Consider the following 17,522-nt stretch of genomic DNA (forward strand, 5'->3'; position numbering starts at 1 on the left):
GAGGGAGATTTAAAGCCTGGCTGGGGTTACCATGACAACACATCTGACGATAAATCCCAAAAAGTTGTGCTCTGGCAGGCAGCAATTCTTTGTGTCCAGGGAGGGACCCAGGGAGAGCCTGTGGAGCCCTGCAGAGTCCCGCCCTCCTGGCAGGTGTGTTGTTAGTGGTGTGCCATCCCTGCGTGGGTGCTGAGTCCTCCTCACGGCCACAGCCATAGGGTGGCACAGCTCATGTCTGAATAAATGTCTTTCCCCCACACGGGATAAAAGAGACTAAGGTGCCAAGCAAAATATTTGGAAATTCCTTCCAAAAAAATGATGCATTCACTGTTCCCTAGCATATGGGAACATGTGTGTATTATGGTGAGACAAGGCAGTTGTGGGAATGAGCTAGGAAGATGGCACTTCTCTCTTCTGACACCTCTGTGCTCTGTTTCTCTTCTATAAGGAAGGATGAATATGATCCTACTAATAATATCTTACAGGTGACTCAAGTGACATTTCATTTGTATCCATAATGTGCCCTGAGATTCTTAAGTGAAAGGCAATCAAGGAATGTGGAGTACTCTATGCATTAGGATATAAAATAACTAGCCAGATGCAAACAGATCTTCAGGTCCATATTTAAGGCATTTGGTACTGGACACAGAGCTATTATTTTAGTTGTCCTTCATCTCTAAACAGGAAAGTTTCTTACCCTAGAAAATCACCCTCCCAACCCCTCCAAGTATTTGTTTTCTATCTTCCATTCCAAAAATCCTTCCAAGAGGTATGCATGTCCACCAGCGAGCCCTTCCCTATCTCGGCTCCCTGCTAGAAACGGAGGAAGGCTCGCCCCAGGAGGAAAAGATGGGGTCTCCAGGAGATTCCCAGAAAAGCGCTGGCCACCAGAGCTCATAAGCCACAGCCATCAAAGGCCAGACCGACTTCCCACTTGTCACACCCTATCAGAGTCTATCAGCTGGCATCAGTAATATAGGGCTCAACTTTAAGCAACTCTGCTTTTTTAGCTACGAAATTTTTATCTTCCAAGAGTGTTTGCAGTGATTTTAGCTGCTTCATACCAACCCTGAATATTAAGTCCCCTATCTCAGATCTCTCTAGAAAGCAGCAAAAGAAAGGTGGGAAACAAGGATGAAAGGTAGATCCTGGGAAGAGAGGATACCGTGAGTTTAGGAAAACAGTACATGGATAAATGAAGAGGAACAGGATAAAAAATGGAAGGAAAAACCAAAGTGCTTTGACATCCCCTCCTCAACTGCTCATGCAAAGCATACTAGGAACATGTTGCAGAAACACCTTTTCCATAGGAACTGCCCCTATGGACAGCAGCACATTCTCAGATGATTTCAAAAAAGATTCTCAGTTTTTCTGCAGTTTTCATACTGCCTGGCAGTAGCACTGGCGTAGCTCAAAACAGTGCTGTCAAAGGTGAAAGCATTCATGGTGCTGGTGTTTTTACCTCCCCTACAATGCCAGAATAAAGCAGTTAGAAACCGCTGAGTAATTCCATTTCAGGTAAGATCATTAGATGCACTTTAGAAAGGCAAGAGCTGGCTGACTGCCACCCTTACTAGATTCTCTTCCAGCCTCACCATTTTATAACCCAAAGTGAAATGACTGTCCTCAACTTTCCCTGAACTTGCTCTCAGATTTGCTGGCAATGATTGCTCACCTTTTATCATAAAACCACAGAAGGGCTCGGGTTGGAAGGGACCTTAAAGATCATCTAGTTCCAACCCCTCTGCCGTGGGCAGGGATACTAATTTACACTCTTACTGAGATTACCACCAGAGAGGCAAAAAATCATCTACTTAGTTTGCTTTCCTCAAACCTAAAGCAAACCAGGAATAATCATAAAAGCCAGAACCTTTTCCATTAGAAATGGCTAAGTCTTTGTTGGCCAGTTCCATGGAGGTTCGGTAAATTCTGAGGATTATGATTTTACAAGAGACTGAATGTGGAATAATTGATAAGAGAAGGTACTTTCCAGGATTTTTGTTGTTGTTGTTGTTGTTGTTAATTATGTGCAGCTCAATCCCTGGTAAATTTTACAAGGAAAAAATATTTTCCTTGTGCAACTTCCAACTGTTTCACTTCAACTGAGGAGTGCAAGTTCTTGCTCCAGCCCTTCAGCAGAAACAGGAACTCAAGGGGTTACCATCTTTAAAGTAAAAGCAAACATGATTCCTTTTTTCTTTTGAAAGATAAAAAGCTGACCAGCCCTCCTTTAAGCATCACAAATGAAAACATCTCTCCTCTCACTGAGGACATCTACCACAGGCATGCATCTGATCAAATTATATTTAGCATTTTCTTTTAATAGTCATTTTGTCTGGGAAGCTCTTTGAATGTGGACCTGCATATGGCAAACAGGCTCATTGGGATAGCAGAGTCAATTTTATACCTTCACACAACCTCCAATCTTCTAACTGCTGCTACCCTGACCCCTGTAATCTAAGCTTTAAGGAGCTGTGTGTTGAGATAGCAGCCCTGAAACACAGCTTTCATATAAAAGGCCAAAGAAAATGCCAGCTGTTTTGTCACTATTATATTCCCTTCTCTCCCCACAGCAAGACACTATCAACAAATCCATGTAGTTATTTCTTGCTTTTAAAAACTAAAAATTCATTAACCTCTCGTGGCTCTGCAATCAGAGAGCTTCTTTTAAATGGATAAATCTGGGCTTTATCTGCTTTGCCTGAGATTCTCTGCTTACTGATCACAGATTATTCCTCCGTTTCACCCTGTTAAAACCCGAACAAAGCATTTTTTCGAATTATCTTGTCTGGGTTTGTTTTTAAAATCACTAGAATGGCCTTTGTCCCAAAGAGCCGTGGCCAACTATCTCCTGTTTTCTCACACTGGTCTGTAACCCACACAAACACCAGAGAGGTGGGAATCTCTGCAAGTCTGGGTTAGAGGGTGCAAGATAAGATTGTGATCCTTCAGAAAATGTGCTTTCAGAGCATTTTCAGAGCACATCTCAAAACACAGGGGCACTGTAGTGAAATTAAGAAAATGTTAGCATTTTTCTTTAAAGGAGTATTACTTAAAACTGTTCCATTTTTCTATACCTGCCTGTTTGGGAACACAGAGTTATGGTCAAAGGTGGTTGTAAAGGATTATTAAAGAATGGAGCAAGTAAAATAATCAATGGTATGCAATTAGAGTTGCTTCAGGTATGCAGCTTCAAATGAATTGAAAAGATAATGCTAGCTCTAAACACAATACAAGGGCTTCCTTTTCCCTAAGCTAAACTTGGGATCAGAGCCAGAGCTTAATATATCACACCTGAAAAAATTAAGTTGAGCTGAGAGATACATCTTGCATGGACGTGTAAAAAAATGTAGAAGAACTTAAAAAACAAAACAAAACAAAACAACAAAAGTACAAGACTCTCAGTGAGGTGTGAGTGCTCTTGGGAACATGTCGTGGATGAGGTTCAGTTCAAGAAAGGGGATACACATGCAAAACATTATTTTGTTTATACCTTTGCCCCAAATGTTCTGTGCCCTTGGTTGAAAGAATACAGTGTGCTTCATTTTGAAGTTGTTCTGGAAACACGCTAAGGCAGCTGCTATCACAGCCTTGTTTGACATCATGGCTGGTGCCATCCACTCCCTTATGGGCATTACAGGCTTCAAGCTAAGTGTATTCCATATGTTACAGAGGATACAGGACAGACCATCACAGGCATCCTCTTCCTAAATTCAGAGATGCCAGCTACAGGTCCTACAAAGCAAAATGCTCCATTTAAACCTGAAAAAAAACTTGTTAAGAGTATCACATACTGTGCCTCAGCATCTTTGCAGGTTACTTCTCTGTGTCTAAGATGAGAAAAATTGTAGCAACCAACTCTTTCGCTCAAATTAAATGCAACCTTGACATTCCTGGCATACCACACACATTGGCATTTTATCTGGGGCCTGTGATTTTCTGGGGATTTTACCTCTACATCAGACACTTTCATGCGAGTGCCCTCTTTTCCCACAAATATATCATCAATGTCGACGAGGAGATAGCGATCAAGTGTGAGACACAGGCGCTTGCCAGTCAAGTAGGCAATGGCATCCACGAAAATCAGTTTGTGCAGCCAGAAATTGAGGTTATTGCCAAAGAGAACCCGCTGGATCCCATCGTGCAGACCCAGGTCCTGCACCACCGTGGCATGCAATGCTTTGTGGGTGGCCAGGTGAGCAATGGACTCTGAGGACTTGGTGCTGGCCAACAGCACTGGCTCATAGGTGCTGTGGTTTGACTGGAACACGGTCCAGTCATCGCCAGGCAGGGGACCCTGCTCCACCTCATTAGCCCGGGTGACGTAGAGCAGGGGAGCACTGGGGTTGATGTGGTAGTCCCGCAGCCCCAGGTTGGAATGTAGGAAAAGGGGGAAACCCTTGAGCTGTGCACTGAGTAGGCTGTTCTCGTTGGCTTTGAAAAAGCCTATAATCCCCACTCCATACTCTACACAGTATTTGTCCAGCAGCTCTCGGTTCCAAGCATCCAGATTCACATATTTGAGGATATTCTCATAGATAATAAGAGCATAGCGTCCCCTATCTTTGTCTGTCAGGGTGGGCATATCCCCTTTGCCAGGGGCGATCTCTGTCCTGTATTTAAACCGGCTAGATTCCAGGATGGCAACTATTTCCTGCCCCAGCTGGGAGTAAATGCTTTCCACGAAGACGAGCACCACAGGATCTGTGCGGGAGGTGTCCACAGATTTCGTAAGCCTCCAGCTGGCCTGCGGTGGGATCAGGACGCGGTGCTGGTTGCTGCAGTCACTGAAGGGCAGGGGTGGCGGCTCCTTGATTTTGGGACTGTTGGTGACGTAGTAAGCCAGGATGCACATGGAGATCAGGCTGAAGGCAATGAGCAGCAGGATCAATCTGTGGAGCTCCAGCTGTCGCACGTGCCGCACTACTTTCCACAACTGAATCATGGTGAGGCGGGCTGCCCACCCCCTCCTCACACCCTGCACTCACGTCGCTCTTGAAATCTACAGTGCCGCCGTGGCAGTACCCAGTAGCAGCTTGCAAAAAAGAAAGAGCAGCTGCAGAGAGAGACAAAGCTAAAGCAAACAGCTACCAGGCTAGACTCCCAGGGATCTGCCATTTATCTCAAGTAACCATGGCCCTCAATTTCCATCGCTCTTTTGTGTGCTTCCTCCTGTCCTTCTCCTCTCACTCACGAAAGTCTTTTGGAGGAGGGAGGTTTCCTTACTCTTGTCTCCAACAGCAGATCAGTCTGTCATTCTCTGCACAAGCACTTTCAGCTCTGCCTTCCCAGGTGTCCTGTTTCTCATTTAGCGGTTTTGCATTCACATGATGGCACGTTCTCTTTACATCCTGCAATTCAAAAAGAAAAAGTCAATTCTCAGTATGGATTCATGGTATTTAATGTGCTTGAAATGAAATGGCAAGATCAGTAGGTGCAGACCTGTTCCCTGGGAAGTGACGCACACCTTTGTACAGGAGCTTGGCAGAGCTGCAGAACAACCATCAGAGCCTCTGCAAGAGGCACGGGGACTCAGCACTCTCCTTGGGTGAGGTTCTCACACACCACAGCAAACAGAGCCAGGGTATCTAGCCTTCCCTGACTCCTCTTTATGCCACTGAGCACACAATATGAACCCCTTTTATTCTAGCCTAGATTTCAAAATTAACAGCGGAGGGGAGAGCCTCACACTGTCTGTCTTGTCCTGTTCTAGCAATGATGTGTGGTTCCCTAGGCCTCCAGGATATGGATGTCCTGAACCCAGCAGGATGCTTCAAATTCCTACCAGCATTCCTGCCCTACAGCTCCCGATTTCCGTGGTTCCCACATGCTCTATGAGACTGCCTCACTTCTCCCAGGAATTCATGATGTACCAGGGCTCTTGAAACACTGCTCTGGGGATGCATCGTCCCCCGGGCACCACTGGAGCCAGGGACACGGGCTGCCCGTACACTGCATGGCTCGCCACTGCCAGCTGACACAGCAGCAGGTGGAGAAGAAACACCTCCTGAAACCTTCCTCACCTTCTCACCCGCCATTCACATGAAAGCTTCGTGTTACAAAGCTCTCTCACCTCCTGCCTTGCATTTATGACAGCAGACTATTTCACCATGTGTTTTTATGTTTCCACAATAAAATGTTCAACAAAGCCAACAAACACCAACCCATCTAAAACATAAACATGAGGGAAAGTGACTAGATTGCCCCTTGGCTTGAAAATAAATTAAAATCACCGTGTAAGTTTCTACTGCCTACAGCAGTAACACCCAGGTGTGCATTACTTGGGTCCCAGGCCTATTTTTGGTGAGCACCTGCTGCCCCTCCCAGCACAGGCAAGTCTGAGGCCAGCGCAAGAACACCCTGTACACCAGGCCCTGCTCACCAAGTCAGCTGTGCCGACAGTGAGCCCTCCGTAGCACTTTAAAACTTCTCTCAAATCTCTCTTACTCGCACACCCACACTCCTGCAGACGTGCTCCACCGCATTCGGTCCTTCTAGCCACCTCCTCAGCTGGCATAGCTTACAGCACCAGGAGGCACAAGGGCAACAACAAGTACTACCAAAACAGTTCATCACCTCTTCTCCATTCCTTCCATTTTTGAGCCTTTTTATTACTATCATTCTGATGAACAAATAATATGAAAAGACCAGCTCTTCCACGAGCTTCAGACAGAAGGTTTTTTATGTCGTGAGGGTTTTAACAACTAGCTCCAACAGAAAAGAAACCACTTGTGAGATAGATGCTTATTTTGTAATGTGTATCACTAAACAGAAAGAAATCCTTCTGACTCAAGGAAAAGATCAGTTCACAGATGAGGCCAGAAGTCCCACTCTAAAGATTCCCAACTGACTCTTTTCCAAACCTTTGGTACAGCTTGAAGCAGAGAAAAAGAAACAAGCAGATTTTATATGAAATGATAAAATATTGCTAACTGTGTTACAGGGGTGGCAAGTAGTCAGAGTACTCTTTATACAAGCCTTATACTGATCACCAAGTGTTATCCACAACAACTTCTATTCTACAAGCTCAGAAGAGCAGGTACTGGCTTGTTTAGCACATAACAAAACCTTAGCCCTGATGAGGGCTTCAGAAAAGCCACAGTCTGTAAATATAAAATATATTACATGCTATGTGCCATTGGAGAACTTGAGACACAGCAAATCTTATTGAAGGTCACACTGCAAGGCAGCAAATGAATAAAGGTTAAAAAAAAATCTGTTTCCCAGATTCCAAATGGATCAAGTCTGCATCCCCAAATGGCCATCTCCAATGACAGACCTGGCTTTGGAAGTCCAGCTCGGCAAGCAACAATAAGCTGTGATTTCTTCAACCCAACCAACTGACCATCTTTCAGTTTTTTCTCTACATACTGTTAACCTTTTACTGGAAAAAAGAAAGAGAGAGAGGAAGTAATTACTAAGGGGGAAAGTAAAACAACAGAATTCAAATTGATTTTTCCTTTTTTTTTGGTTACTGAATTGATAACTGATTTTGAATGCATAATGCTCTGCAGTGAGTGCAGGACATGGCTCATAATTCCAGTTCAAGTCAATGCGGACTGCCAGTGTGCCAGCCTGGTATCCAAAAACAAGTGCCACCTTTCAAAAGCAGGCAGGGGAATAACCTTTGAACCTCCACCATGAGTTTTTCCCGCCCCACTGACTGTGCAGAAGGCGCCAATGTTACCACCAGAGCTCCAAAGTCATGTTCTCACTGCAGAGGCAGCAGCGAGTAGAGGCAGAATTTGGCAGGGCAGATGCAGGTTAGATAGAAACACATAATAAATGCTCTGTGTTTTTATGAGGTGAGTTCTGTACAGGACAGCCCATACACACAGCTCCAGGCACATCAGTTGCTATAAGAAGCAGTCTTCATTCTACTGCTGTGCAATAAATTCTTAGAAGACACTCCACTCAGATTCCTACGTACTCAATTTTGACTGAGAACACTGAGAGCTGTAAGTCAATGTCTTCCCAAATAGCTCACATCTTTTTTGTTTTTAATCCCATTATATGAAATAGAATAATTAGACTATTTTGGATTCCCAGATAGATTCACGATCTTCACATGTATTACACAAGAAGTTGTTTTTACAGGAGAAAATAATGTAAAGAGGGACTTAAAAGCTCAGGAGCCCATGTGTTGCCTGCAATTTCCAAGCAAGTGCTTCCTGGGTGGAATTTCTAATCTAAACACCACTGTAACAATAAGAAAACTGTACCAATCTGCACAAAAAGCGTACCAATCTGCATGAAAGCCTGGCAAAGTCCTATAGTACTTCTATGATGCTACCCTCACAGTCTCAATCTGGAAACCACTTCTCTTCTCTGGTTACACTTGCTCACCTCTCCAGCTTCATTTTTAGCACTGAACTGAGTCTCTGTTTTACAAAGAGCTGAAGCTTCAGATTCCTGGTTATCAGTTCAAAGATGAAAAAGACAAGACAACTGGATTATTCTGTAGAATAAGGATGAAAGTAGAGTTTAAGCTAGGCTGCTACACCTGCAGTGCCCAGCTGAGGGGCAAGAGGGAGAGGAAGCCCTTTTGCAGAGCACTTCTGAATCACAGCAGTGTTTTGATAACAATGACTCCATTCAAGCCTCTAGCGAAGCTCCCAAACAAGCGCCCATTTGTTACATGGGTAAGCTCAAAAAAACAAATAAAAAAAAGGCCTGTATCAGATTGCTGCTCAAAAATCTGTCAGCTCTGATCTCTTTAACAAGGCTTCACAGCCAGAGGGCATGCCAGCTGGCACAGTATGCATTAAGCTCTTTGGGGACCGCATCAGCTCATTTAGGTTCAAAGAAAAAAAAGTAACAAAACAAAAACACCAACCAAAATTTATATTAAAAGTTAAGAGATGTCAGAAACCACCCATAAACAAAATACAAAGCCCTGAAAAATCTATACTGGAAACAACACAAAACAAACAAACAAACAAAAAACCCATCACACTGAAAAATAATCCCTCCTAAAGGAAACAAAATTACCTGGCTCCTCTTTTGAGATCACACTCCTTGGAATCCAATACCACAAAACCTTCAAGTTTACAGATAAATTAAGGTCCTCTCCAAACACCTTTACTGCAAGCTCGCCAGGACTGCCCGAGTGCAAACGGCAGGAGAAGGCAGTCAGAATGCACAGCGAGGAGGAAGTATTTCGTTGGTGTAAGGATGCAGGCTCAATGGGCTCCTGTCCTACCAGGAAAGTAGCACTAGATCTGAGAGCATTAATTCCTTTGTCGGCTATCTCACAAACCACCAGCATTCAAACAAACGCTTTATAAAACTTAGATGCTCTGTTTCCTAGTGATATACAATGTTAATGTGAAACGCTAACCGTTTTGTGAATTATCAGCTGCTAAACCACTTGGCAACTGATGTGATATGAAGGTAAGATAATAATCAGAATTGTGTGGTTTCAGTGTCTGATCTCCAGATATTTCCAATGCCTTGAAATTATCGTGGGGATAGTAAAAATGCTCAAGCCCAGTCAGTACTCATCCAGAACCAATGAGCAGAATATATTTGGAGCTGCTGGTACGCTCATGATAAGGCACATAGGAGATAGTGGATGTCATATGACACATTTATTAAGAACTTCTGTCATACAAGCTCCCTCCTAGCTGAGCCCCAGAATGTCTTACCACCCTAAGACCCAGCATCATGAGTACATTTCCCCAGCTCTTTTATTACTTAGAATATAACCCAACTTTTCTGTAATGCACAGTGGCAGGACCTTGTTCTTGTCCACAACTGCTCTAATTCAGAGGTCTTTCTTCTATGCTTCCTGTGAGACAGTTGTTGCTTTGGACCCCAGAGGGACTGCAGTAATTGAGTTACACAGTAATCAGAGGAGGAATCTGATTGATTTTCCATCCCATTCCATTTCAATGGTGTAATCATGACACAAAGTTCCTCACTTGCCTGCTTCCCTGTGAGACACCGCAACCTCTCCCTTGTCTGCAGTGATAGCCATATGCCAGGCCTGCAGGTATAGCCCCACTCTCCTGTGAATGCAAAGTATCTGGTGACATCAGCAGAGCACCGTGAGCCATGCTGCAAGCCCTCAGAAGGAAGAGTGATGGTTGTATTCCATATACTGGATTAAAAAAAAATATACTGTGGAAGTTACAGCCACTTTGCAATGTAATTGCCAGCCAAGCTCATATCTGGGCTCTGGGCATGTGCTTCAGCTGGCATTCACTGCCAGTGAAACCCTGTGGTGAGAGACTGCCTAAAGAGTACCAAACTCAGATCAAAGAGGTGAGAAACACTAATGATGCCTACACTGCTCCGACAGATCCACTTGGAGCCTTGAGGCAATGCTCTGCTCTGCTTAGGCAAGTCCCCATGCAGGGACAGGCCTCTCCTGGTACAGACCTGTGGTAAACAGGAAAGCTGCCAGCTGGCCAGCCGGCTTGATACCCATCAGCCTGATATGAGGAAAAGACCTATGCAATGAAGTAGTAATTACTTTTTTTTTTTTAATTATCTCCAGACAGGTGTGCAACTTCACACCTTCTACAAGAGCAACAAACTGCAGACCTGAATAAATTAAAACAAACAAACCAACCCCAAACCCACAAAAAACTTGAGCCTTCAACAGTTGCTGATACTACCTACTTAACACAAATAATATGCAGCTATGTAAGTGTTCTGGTAGTGGAAGAGCCCGCAGCAGGCTGAACTTTCCATGAGCTGAGGTGATGTAACTGGTCTGCTTCTCTAACGCACCTTCTCCTATGAGACAAAGGAGGCACTTTCCTCAGAGATGCCTGAAGGGGCATCCCCAGTTCTTTCTTTCATGAAGCTCTAATACCCAGCCATCAACCCACCACAAACACTTCACAGTTTTGACCTGGACTTACCTTTCCTTCTGTTCCGTGCCTCTTCTGACACCTGCATCTACACACACCCCGACCCTAGGGCTTTTCCCAAAGCAAGTAATGACACAAGATGCCTGCTGTGGGATGGAGAACTAGAGCAAGCGCAGGTTCAGTGCCTGCCACACAAGGGGCACTCCAGTCCCACCCAGCTGACAAGTGAGTATCTCAGCAACCCCAAATGGTGGGACCATCTTCAGCCTCCTCTTATGTCAACCAGTTTGCTCTATCATGGCAGAACATCTTCAATGCAACTGTGAGAACAGGAAATAAATGCAGTTCCTTCTGCATTAGATATGGACACGGATCTAATTTCCATTCCCTCGTGCACCCTGCTTATCACAACGCAGATAAATGATCCTGCTGCAGAAAGCAAAATGTATTCTCTGATGTCTTCTCCTAAGTAATTCAATCCAGTGGGGAAACAGTCCAAGTGTGGCAAAAAGAGGACAACTTAAAGTTAACGTGTCTCAGAGAAATACAGAATGTACATTCCGAAAGTTAATCTACAATAGCTATGAAAGCAGCCTATCCGTTCTTCCTTTGAGCTATACATTAAAAATTTCACCTCAATTAGCAAGAGACTAATCTATATTCAATTGCTTCAGGTAACACATAGGAACTCATCTTCTCTTCTAATCTATTTTATCTAGGAATGTATGACAGCAGGAACCAACTACAACAGTTTTAGTACCTTTATGCTGAAAGCGTGTCCAAATTAAGACCAGAAACATGCTGTAAAAGTATGCTCTACCAAAGTACAAAGCCTTAGAAAAGACTCTTTTACTTACCTGTTCTCATATATTTGAACATGGACAGTATTTGGTGGACTTCTAAACAGGACACGTTCCCTGCCTGTGTACAGCAGCTCCCTCCCTGCCTTCTTTCAGCTGAGATCTTTTATTCAAGAGACTTCCATCCCATGTAAAGCTAGAAGCACATATCCCAGAATTTGTAGTTTCAAATATTCGGTTCACTATTACCTTGGTGAGATTGAAATAAGTAAGTTTTCCAGACTCAGAAAACAATTACTTTTTTTCTTGGCTATTCCAAGACAGCTTTTAATATAGTGCAGACTCACTTTCAGAAAAAAGGCAGAAAAGGCAACAAAAGAAAGCTATAAATCTGGCTTAGGAAAGGCAAAATGAGTAAATAAGCAAAGGGAAGGAGAGTGGAACAGGTAGAATAGGGAGAAAGGGAGGATGACTTGAGACCTATGGAGATTACACTGACTGGCTATGACAGTGGTTTGGAAGCCTGGGTCTCCAAAGAACAGGAACAGATGCAAAGTGCTCTACTGCCCTCGCTAAACCTTTATGGCAGCCTGTGCATTGAAAATCATAATCTGTTTTTTTCACAAGGGTTATGGCAGAAATGGATCTTGAGGGGGAACTCTGCAAGGAAGACTGCCGGGGCCCTGGACACAGCAGCAGTCTCTGAGTGCCCTGACCAGCCTCCACCGGCTGACCTGTGAGCTGTACCCAAGTTCAGGCCCTGACATGAACTATATTACATGTGCGTTCTGCCTTGCCGACCTGAAGTTGGACCTACCTGGTGACTGTGGACTCATCTAGTGATCACATCTAGTGATCACTGGACTCTAGGATGAACCTGGTGGCTGTCACCAACTGCCTTCAGTTGTTTTGTTTGCATGCTGCAGGGCTGTACCATCACTGCTGAGGATGCTGCCCATGCCAGCTTCTTATCCTGCCTGGCTCCCATCTCCTCCTCCCTGGTGGAGCAGCCAGTGCTTGCTGCTCCCTGGCAGTCACCTCAGGCCATCTCCAGCCTCCCACCAGCACCACGTGGCCTGGCAACCGGGATGTGCATAAGCTTTTCCTCGGAATCACCCATGGCTCAAGGCTGATCTCCAAACCTTGCAGGAAAACGCCGCCAGCCTACGTGCCAGGTCACACACCTGTTTCCCAAAGCTTCTCACACTTAGTTTGCAATGCATGAAGCAGAAGGAGAGAGTCTTACTAGAGAAACAGGCTGATAAAGAGTTGTGGCTATTGGTAGACTTCCCTGTCTTAATGTGGGTGGAATTAGTTAATTTTCTCTCAAACCGTTTGTGTTTGTAACTGTTACACAATCAGACCACCGCAGGCAATGCACACCTACTTCCACACCACAGTTTGCACTACTCCATGTTTTACTACCGTGCTTAAACAATTTCAAAACCCTGCCTTCTGCTCCTCTTTGCAGACACCTTACTTTTTAGATGATCAATACAAACAAAATTGATGGTTTCAGATTAAATACACCTCAAATGTATTAATTCATTCAAAAGTGTTAGAGTAATTACATGCCACTAGTTCTTTACCTTCCTCCCATTTTATAGACTTAATTGCTAAAGAGGGTGCTGAATTCTTACATTTTTAATTAGTCACCTGATTATGGATAGAATGTTTTTCTGCTCTAAAGTTGCATCTTTAGAATACTCCTTCATGCAGACTAAGACCAGAGGCCTCATTAACATCCTAATTAACAGTACTGACAAACTCAGAAATAAAAGCTGCCACATCTGCAATCAAATCAACCCTTTGATAAACTGAAGTTTTGTCAAGAAAGCTCAAGAATTTTAAGCAAGATGCACATCTCAATTAGGAACTGCAGCTGAAGACAAAAGGGTCTGGGTACTGAAAACTATTAGGTGCCCAGATATTGGTTGCAGAGACTAAGTCAGCTAGGTGGGAGCCATTTTTCCAAAATATGCATGTAGTAAAATTCCCAATAAAATTTATTAAGCTACTGAAAATCTGATTCGTTTTTCATTAACAAGAAGACTATTTTCGTCTTGAAATTATTTTTTCATGAATGAAATTTAGACTTAAAATCCAATTTTTGATTCTGATCATACTGATAATATAAAAACATATGCTTAACCTTAATGTAAAAATTAATTGGGTTAGTCTTGTATGCCACTTTGCAAGCTCCAGTAAGTACCTATAGAGTAAATTTAAATATGAGAATATTACTGTTTCACACATAGCAGTAAAATCTTAGGTCAGATATTAACAGAAGTGGGACTTCAGAAAATGAGCATTCAGAACACTATTATGAAACTTGGTCTAAAGCTATAATAATATTTTCAGGTGTTTTGCTTTTCTTTTTTAATAAATATTCAACTTGGTCCAGAAAAGTAAATTGAAAACAGATAATCTCAACAACTTTTCATTTTTATTTTTTAAATTGATAATTAGATTGCCTTGCACTCAGTTGGAAAAAGAAAGAACAGAACTGCCAGAAAAATAAAACTCTCTGCAGGTAGAAAGGTAAAAGTTCTCTTCTGTTGGTATGGTGAGGCGTTCAGTAAAGAGAACCCACTCCTTTTAGAATAGCCTGATAGAAGACATCCAGCCTATCTCCATGCATGCCTGTAAGAGCTTGTCCATGTTGGGAGAACAGCAGTCATGGCACCACAATTACCCCCAGCAGCGAAGCCATGCAATGACAGTACTAGTACTGAGCATCAGATTTGCCCATAGCCCTTTGTTTTCTACCACCATTTCATGCACGTTGGTAAACAGCTGAACTTTGCCTGTACAGACCAGCTAGCTGACGGCACATGCTGTAATACAGACACTCATTTTCACAGTCTAGCAATTACCTTAAGATAAAACAGGGCTGTTCTTTAATGGTGCACAGCTAAGAGTGAACTATAGCTTAGTGAAAAAATCTGCACTCAAATAGTAAGGAGAATTTATTAGTTATCATTGTATAAAGAGCTAATGTAAACAATACACCTCAAAACAGTGGCAAATATACTCCTTATCCTGCAATATGTCATCTCTCACATAAAAAACATGATCCAGAACAACAAATACAGGATAGAAAGCACAGAGAGAGAGAATTAGTCAGGTAAACAACTTAGAAATGATTGCTGTAAGAAACAGGTTCGCAAGAGCAGAGAGAGGGAGGGAGGATTTGGCAGCACAGACTGGGAGGCTGTTCCAGTAATAGGAGGCAGCATGAAACAAAATGCAAAGCTGAGAGTAGGAGGAAGAGATAAAGGGAGGAGTGCACGGGGAGTCAGAGGGGAGTAGGAGAAAATGACAGCTCACATTGTTTAAGGAGACAGACACATGGCGGCTAAAGACAAAATTTGACTCAGATGTTAGGTCTAGCTGGCCTAACTTTAAAAAAAATGGGTTGTTGAATAGCCAAAGGAAGCACACTAAAAGATTAACATCTTCAAAGATGAATTTCCAGCAGAAATACACTAGCATGCCTCCAGCTTATGGATTTAATGGTCCTGGAGGAGGGCTCATCCAGTCTACAAGGGTGAAGTTCAGCATGTCTTGCAACAACCCGGACACATTATTTCATCTATATCCTGACTAAAGCCACTGCTGGTTTGGTTGTGAAAATCGAGTATGCTTGCAGTACTAACTGCATTCATCTGCTTCTTTTGTCCAGAGAAAAGCACTGGGGAGAAGAAGTTGAAGACTGCAAAGGCAGGAAAGTTGCCCCAACTATGTTCTTACAGCACTTTCTGCTCTTTCAGGTGAGATCATTGCCCATAATCGGACAAAAGCAGTATTAGCAAGGTGCGCTAGCTGGCAGTGTAGATCACTTAAATTAAACACCACCCACAATAAAATATTATAAATGCTGAAATGCCCTGAAAATGCTCATTTCTGTTAAAGTCTCAAGTACATTTGCGCTAACTGATCCCAGCGAGATAACATGTCAAAGTTTTCAGATCACTTAACACTAAATATTACACACAGTTGTGATGGGAGAGAAACAATCACATTTAGAGCATTCAAGTATTCAAACTTGACTTTGTAGCGACACTCTAACTAAATAATTCATGCTTTTTAGGAGCCCCAAATAAATTAACACTGTACTTACAGAAAAGATTGTTACTTCTTTTTTTACTCTACATTGCTGCAAAAGGGAGAGGAAAGGTAGCCTGGGATGTCCAAACTGAATTTTATCTTCTTCACTGTAGCCAAAACAGTAATTAAATAATTTTTAGCTAGAGCAACTTCGAAGAGCTATAATTGTATTACTAAAAAATACACCATGATAAACATCTTTTAAAATTTTAGACATTAAATTTAAAGTTAAATACACAAATTAATTTTAGCTCTAATTATTTGGTGTACTTAATTCTCACGTAATTAGTTTGGTAGCTGGAATGTAAGAATTACAGCTTTTGGAAGATGTGCTCTGTTTTTGTACACAACAAAGAAACGAAGCCTCTACCTGAATCGCAAAATCCAGCCTGCATTACGGATCTGGGCTAGTGTTGCGGCAATAGACTGAAAGCTTTAACTTTGTTCTCATCCTCCCGTGAAGCACTAAGTGGCTCACAGAACATCTGCAATTGGAAGCGTTAATGGAAAGCTCATTCAAAGGACCTGCTGACACCTTGATACCTGTAGCAAGAATCTTGCCCTGGTGCTTTTACGCTGATTTTTGCCCGCATTGACTGCCTGCACCATCCCAACCATCTTACCTGCTACGACCACACAGCATCAGGAGGCAGCAGCCTGCCTCTGGAAGCAACCTGGCCTCCCTTTGCTCATTATGGCCTGCCAGGCACGGGTGCCACTGCCTGACACCCCTCTCTGCTAGGAGGTGGTGCAAATCCAGCAGCATCCCCTGGTCAGGAGAGCAGATGCACACATCCTCCTCCTCCTCGGCCACACGGGGCTGCCAGTTGGACAAATGTGTTGGTCATCCCAGCTCCAGGAAACCCAGCGCTCGGTTTCAGCCTCTGGTTTCCCTCTGCTCAGCAGAGCAGCCCTCTGGCAGCAGCAAAATCCACCCAGGCAGTGCCCAGGGTCATGGGGGTGAGGCTGTCAGGTCATATGCTGCTACCATTCAGCTCCTCCCAGAGCTAACGCAGACGGACTGTTTTTGAACTCGTTCCCTCACACATACACTGAAGACCCAATTTTGTCCTCTTGTCCAGACGCAGACTTTCCAGGGCATTCAGGGAGGAAGACTCTACAGCTGAGACAGAACTGGGGGCTTCACGGTCAGGAGACCAACACTGGGAACTGCCAGGGAAATTTCAGGGCCATTTTGGGCTTCTTTCTCTCCTTGAACAGCTACAGAAGGGGCGGAGGGAAGGGGAGCATTAGCATAGGAGACAACAGGGTGGGATATTAAAATCTTCAACTTCCCCTTTGCATGTTGGTCCACAAGCATCGGAAATGGGTTCAAAGACCATTTTTGAGACAGTGAGAACTCTTCTTTACCTTCCTTCTAGGAGGCAGCTAGATATCATCTTAAAGATAAAAAGCTAGGGAATTTGAGAGTAAGCCTGAGTTCAGTTCACTATTCCACTTTTAATTTGATGTGGTTACACATCGCCTGAACCTCATCTATAAAATGAGAATCAAGTTACGCAGGAAGACTATGAGCAGCAGTGCCTCAAGAGCACTTCTTGAACGTATCAGAATGAATTATTATCCCAATGCTACCCATGTAAAACCTAAACTTCAAAGCAGCGATAAAGGTGGGATTGCCACCACTCACTGATCCATTCTAAACACTCCGGATAATGAGATTTGAGACAGAAAGTGAAAAATCCTCTTGCAGTTCTCAATTAGAAGAACAACTGTAACTTTGCTTTGCTTGCTTGCAACATAGAGGTTGGTCCATGAAAAGGGTGAAAAT

At 43.4% G+C, this 17,522-nt stretch overlaps 2 protein-coding genes across 7 annotated transcripts in view; one reads left to right on the forward strand and one right to left on the reverse strand.

Annotated features, from left to right (window-relative positions):
• ZSWIM8 (zinc finger SWIM-type containing 8) overlaps positions 1 to 13,732 on the forward strand; it is a 109,008-nt gene extending 95,276 nt beyond the window's left edge. Inside the window, exon 26 of the mRNA XM_080598072.1 lies at positions 12,248 to 13,732. Coding sequence (XP_080454198.1) covers positions 12,248 to 12,271 — 24 coding nt within the window. The 3' untranslated portion in view covers positions 12,272 to 13,732. The remainder of the gene's footprint in view (positions 1 to 12,247) is intronic.
• The window catches only part of NDST2 (N-deacetylase and N-sulfotransferase 2), a 135,400-nt gene that overhangs the window by 19,492 nt on the left and 98,386 nt on the right, over positions 1 to 17,522 (reverse strand). For 5 of the 6 annotated variants that reach the window (XM_080598083.1, XM_080598085.1, XM_080598084.1 and 2 more), the window contains one exon: positions 3,953 to 5,351. In XM_080598083.1, the coding sequence (XP_080454209.1) occupies positions 3,953 to 4,945 (993 nt within the window). In that variant the 5' untranslated portion in view covers positions 4,946 to 5,351. Of the gene's footprint in view, positions 1 to 3,952; positions 5,352 to 15,743; positions 15,838 to 17,522 lie in introns of all 6 variants that reach the window. The other variant, XM_080598087.1, reaches the window with a different exon arrangement.

The sequence above is a fragment of the Anser brachyrhynchus genome, assembly GCF_964034855.1.
Source record: "Anser brachyrhynchus genome assembly, chromosome: 6".
In the NCBI taxonomy this organism is placed as follows: domain Eukaryota; kingdom Metazoa; phylum Chordata; class Aves; order Anseriformes; family Anatidae; genus Anser; species Anser brachyrhynchus.